The 1,502-nt window shown below is 36.3% G+C and overlaps 1 protein-coding gene across 1 annotated transcript; it reads left to right on the top strand.

The window, feature by feature from the left end:
- Nucleotides 1-307: 307 nt before the first annotated feature.
- Nucleotides 308-1,282, top strand: LOC126490453 (olfactory receptor 4F3/4F16/4F29-like). The gene has a single exon (XM_050125391.1). It carries the CDS (start codon nucleotides 311-313, stop codon nucleotides 1,280-1,282), a length of 972 nt encoding a protein of 323 aa, XP_049981348.1. The 5' UTR covers nucleotides 308-310.
- The last annotated feature ends 220 nt before the right edge of the window (nucleotides 1,283-1,502 follow it).

Genomic DNA, 1,502 nt, shown 5'->3' with positions numbered 1-1,502 from the left:
ATTCTTAACTGATAAGGCATCTCTCCAGGCTCTAAAATCCACTTTTAAAGCCCACCAAACCTTATTGTCTTTGGGGTTTTGTTCAAAACATTTGTTACAGGTGTTAAGTCCTATTTCAAACTAATTTATAAATTTCAGATTATTGGTTGTGTATAGTACTTACTTCTCTCACACTACTTACTTTAAAGCCAGTTTCAATGCTGTAGTACAATAGATTTTCATAACTTGGATGTTCTCCTAGTCTATTTATAAAATTATAAATCACAGTTTCTCACATTTTCTTCTTCAGGTAGCACTGCCAACAAAGCCAATGGAAGGAAAGAATCAGTCTGTGGCGTCAGAGTTTGTGTTCCTGGGACTCACCAACTCTTGGGACATCCAGTTATTCCTTTTTGTGTTCTCCTCCATGTTTTATGTAGCAAGCATGACAGGAAACTCCCTCATTGTGTTTGCTGTGGCTTCTGATCCTCACTTACACTCTCCCATGTACTTTCTGTTGGCTAACCTCTCCTTCATTGACTTGGGTGTTTCTTCTGTTATTTCCCCCAAGATGATTTACGATCTGTTGAGAAAACATAAAGTCATCACTTTTAGAGCATGCGTCACTCAAATATTCTTCATTCACTTCATTGGTGGTGTGGAGATGATTTTACTCATAGCCATGGCCTTTGACAGATATGTGGCGATATGTAAACCTCTCCATTATCTGACCATTATGAGCCCAAAGATGTGCATCTTGTTTTCAGTGGCCTCCTGGGTGGTTGGCTTTATGCATTCTCTCATCCAACTTGCTTTTGTAGTAAACTTACCATTCTGTGGACCAAATGTTTTGGACAGCTTCTACTGTGACTTTCCCCGGTTTATCAAACTTGCCTGTGTAGATACATACAGTACATACAGACTGAAATTACTAGTCTCAGTCAATAGTGGATTCATGTCTGTAGGTTCCTTCTTCATACTGATCATTTCCTATATTGTCATCATATTTACTGTTCAGAAACATTCTTCAAGTGGCTCCTCCAAGGCTCTGTCTACACTTTCAGCTCATGTGACTGTGGTGATCTTATTCTTTGGCCCTGTGATGTTCATCTACACATGGCCTTCTTCTTTCACACACTTGGACAAGTTTCTGTCCATATTTGATGCAGTTGTCACTCCCTTTCTGAACCCTGTGATCTACACATTCAGGAATCAAGAAATGAAAATGGCAATGATGAGAGTATTTAAACAGATAATGGGTTATAGACAAATAATCAAACACTTGCACTCTGATCATTCTTAATTGAGCGTAAATGTTCAGTTAACTAATTTCTAAGAAAAATATTTCTTTCTAAATTTTGGTATGTTTAGTCATATTCATATATCTTCTATTTTGTCTTATACTTAGTAAAATGACAATATATAATTTATTTGTATAGCAAAAATATAACAAATCTAAATATATATGAAATAATATTTCCCTGAAGAAAGCTTTTAGACATAGAAGAGGGAATGTCACTTTA

This window comes from Alexandromys fortis, unplaced genomic scaffold, assembly GCF_014885135.2.
Source record: "Alexandromys fortis isolate MF-2015 unplaced genomic scaffold, M_Fortis_MF-2015_v1.1 scaffold_229, whole genome shotgun sequence".
In the NCBI taxonomy this organism is placed as follows: Eukaryota; Metazoa; Chordata; class Mammalia; order Rodentia; family Cricetidae; genus Alexandromys; species Alexandromys fortis.
The sequence above is the reverse complement of the archived record's forward strand: the minus strand, read 5'-3'. Positions and strand labels throughout refer to the sequence as shown.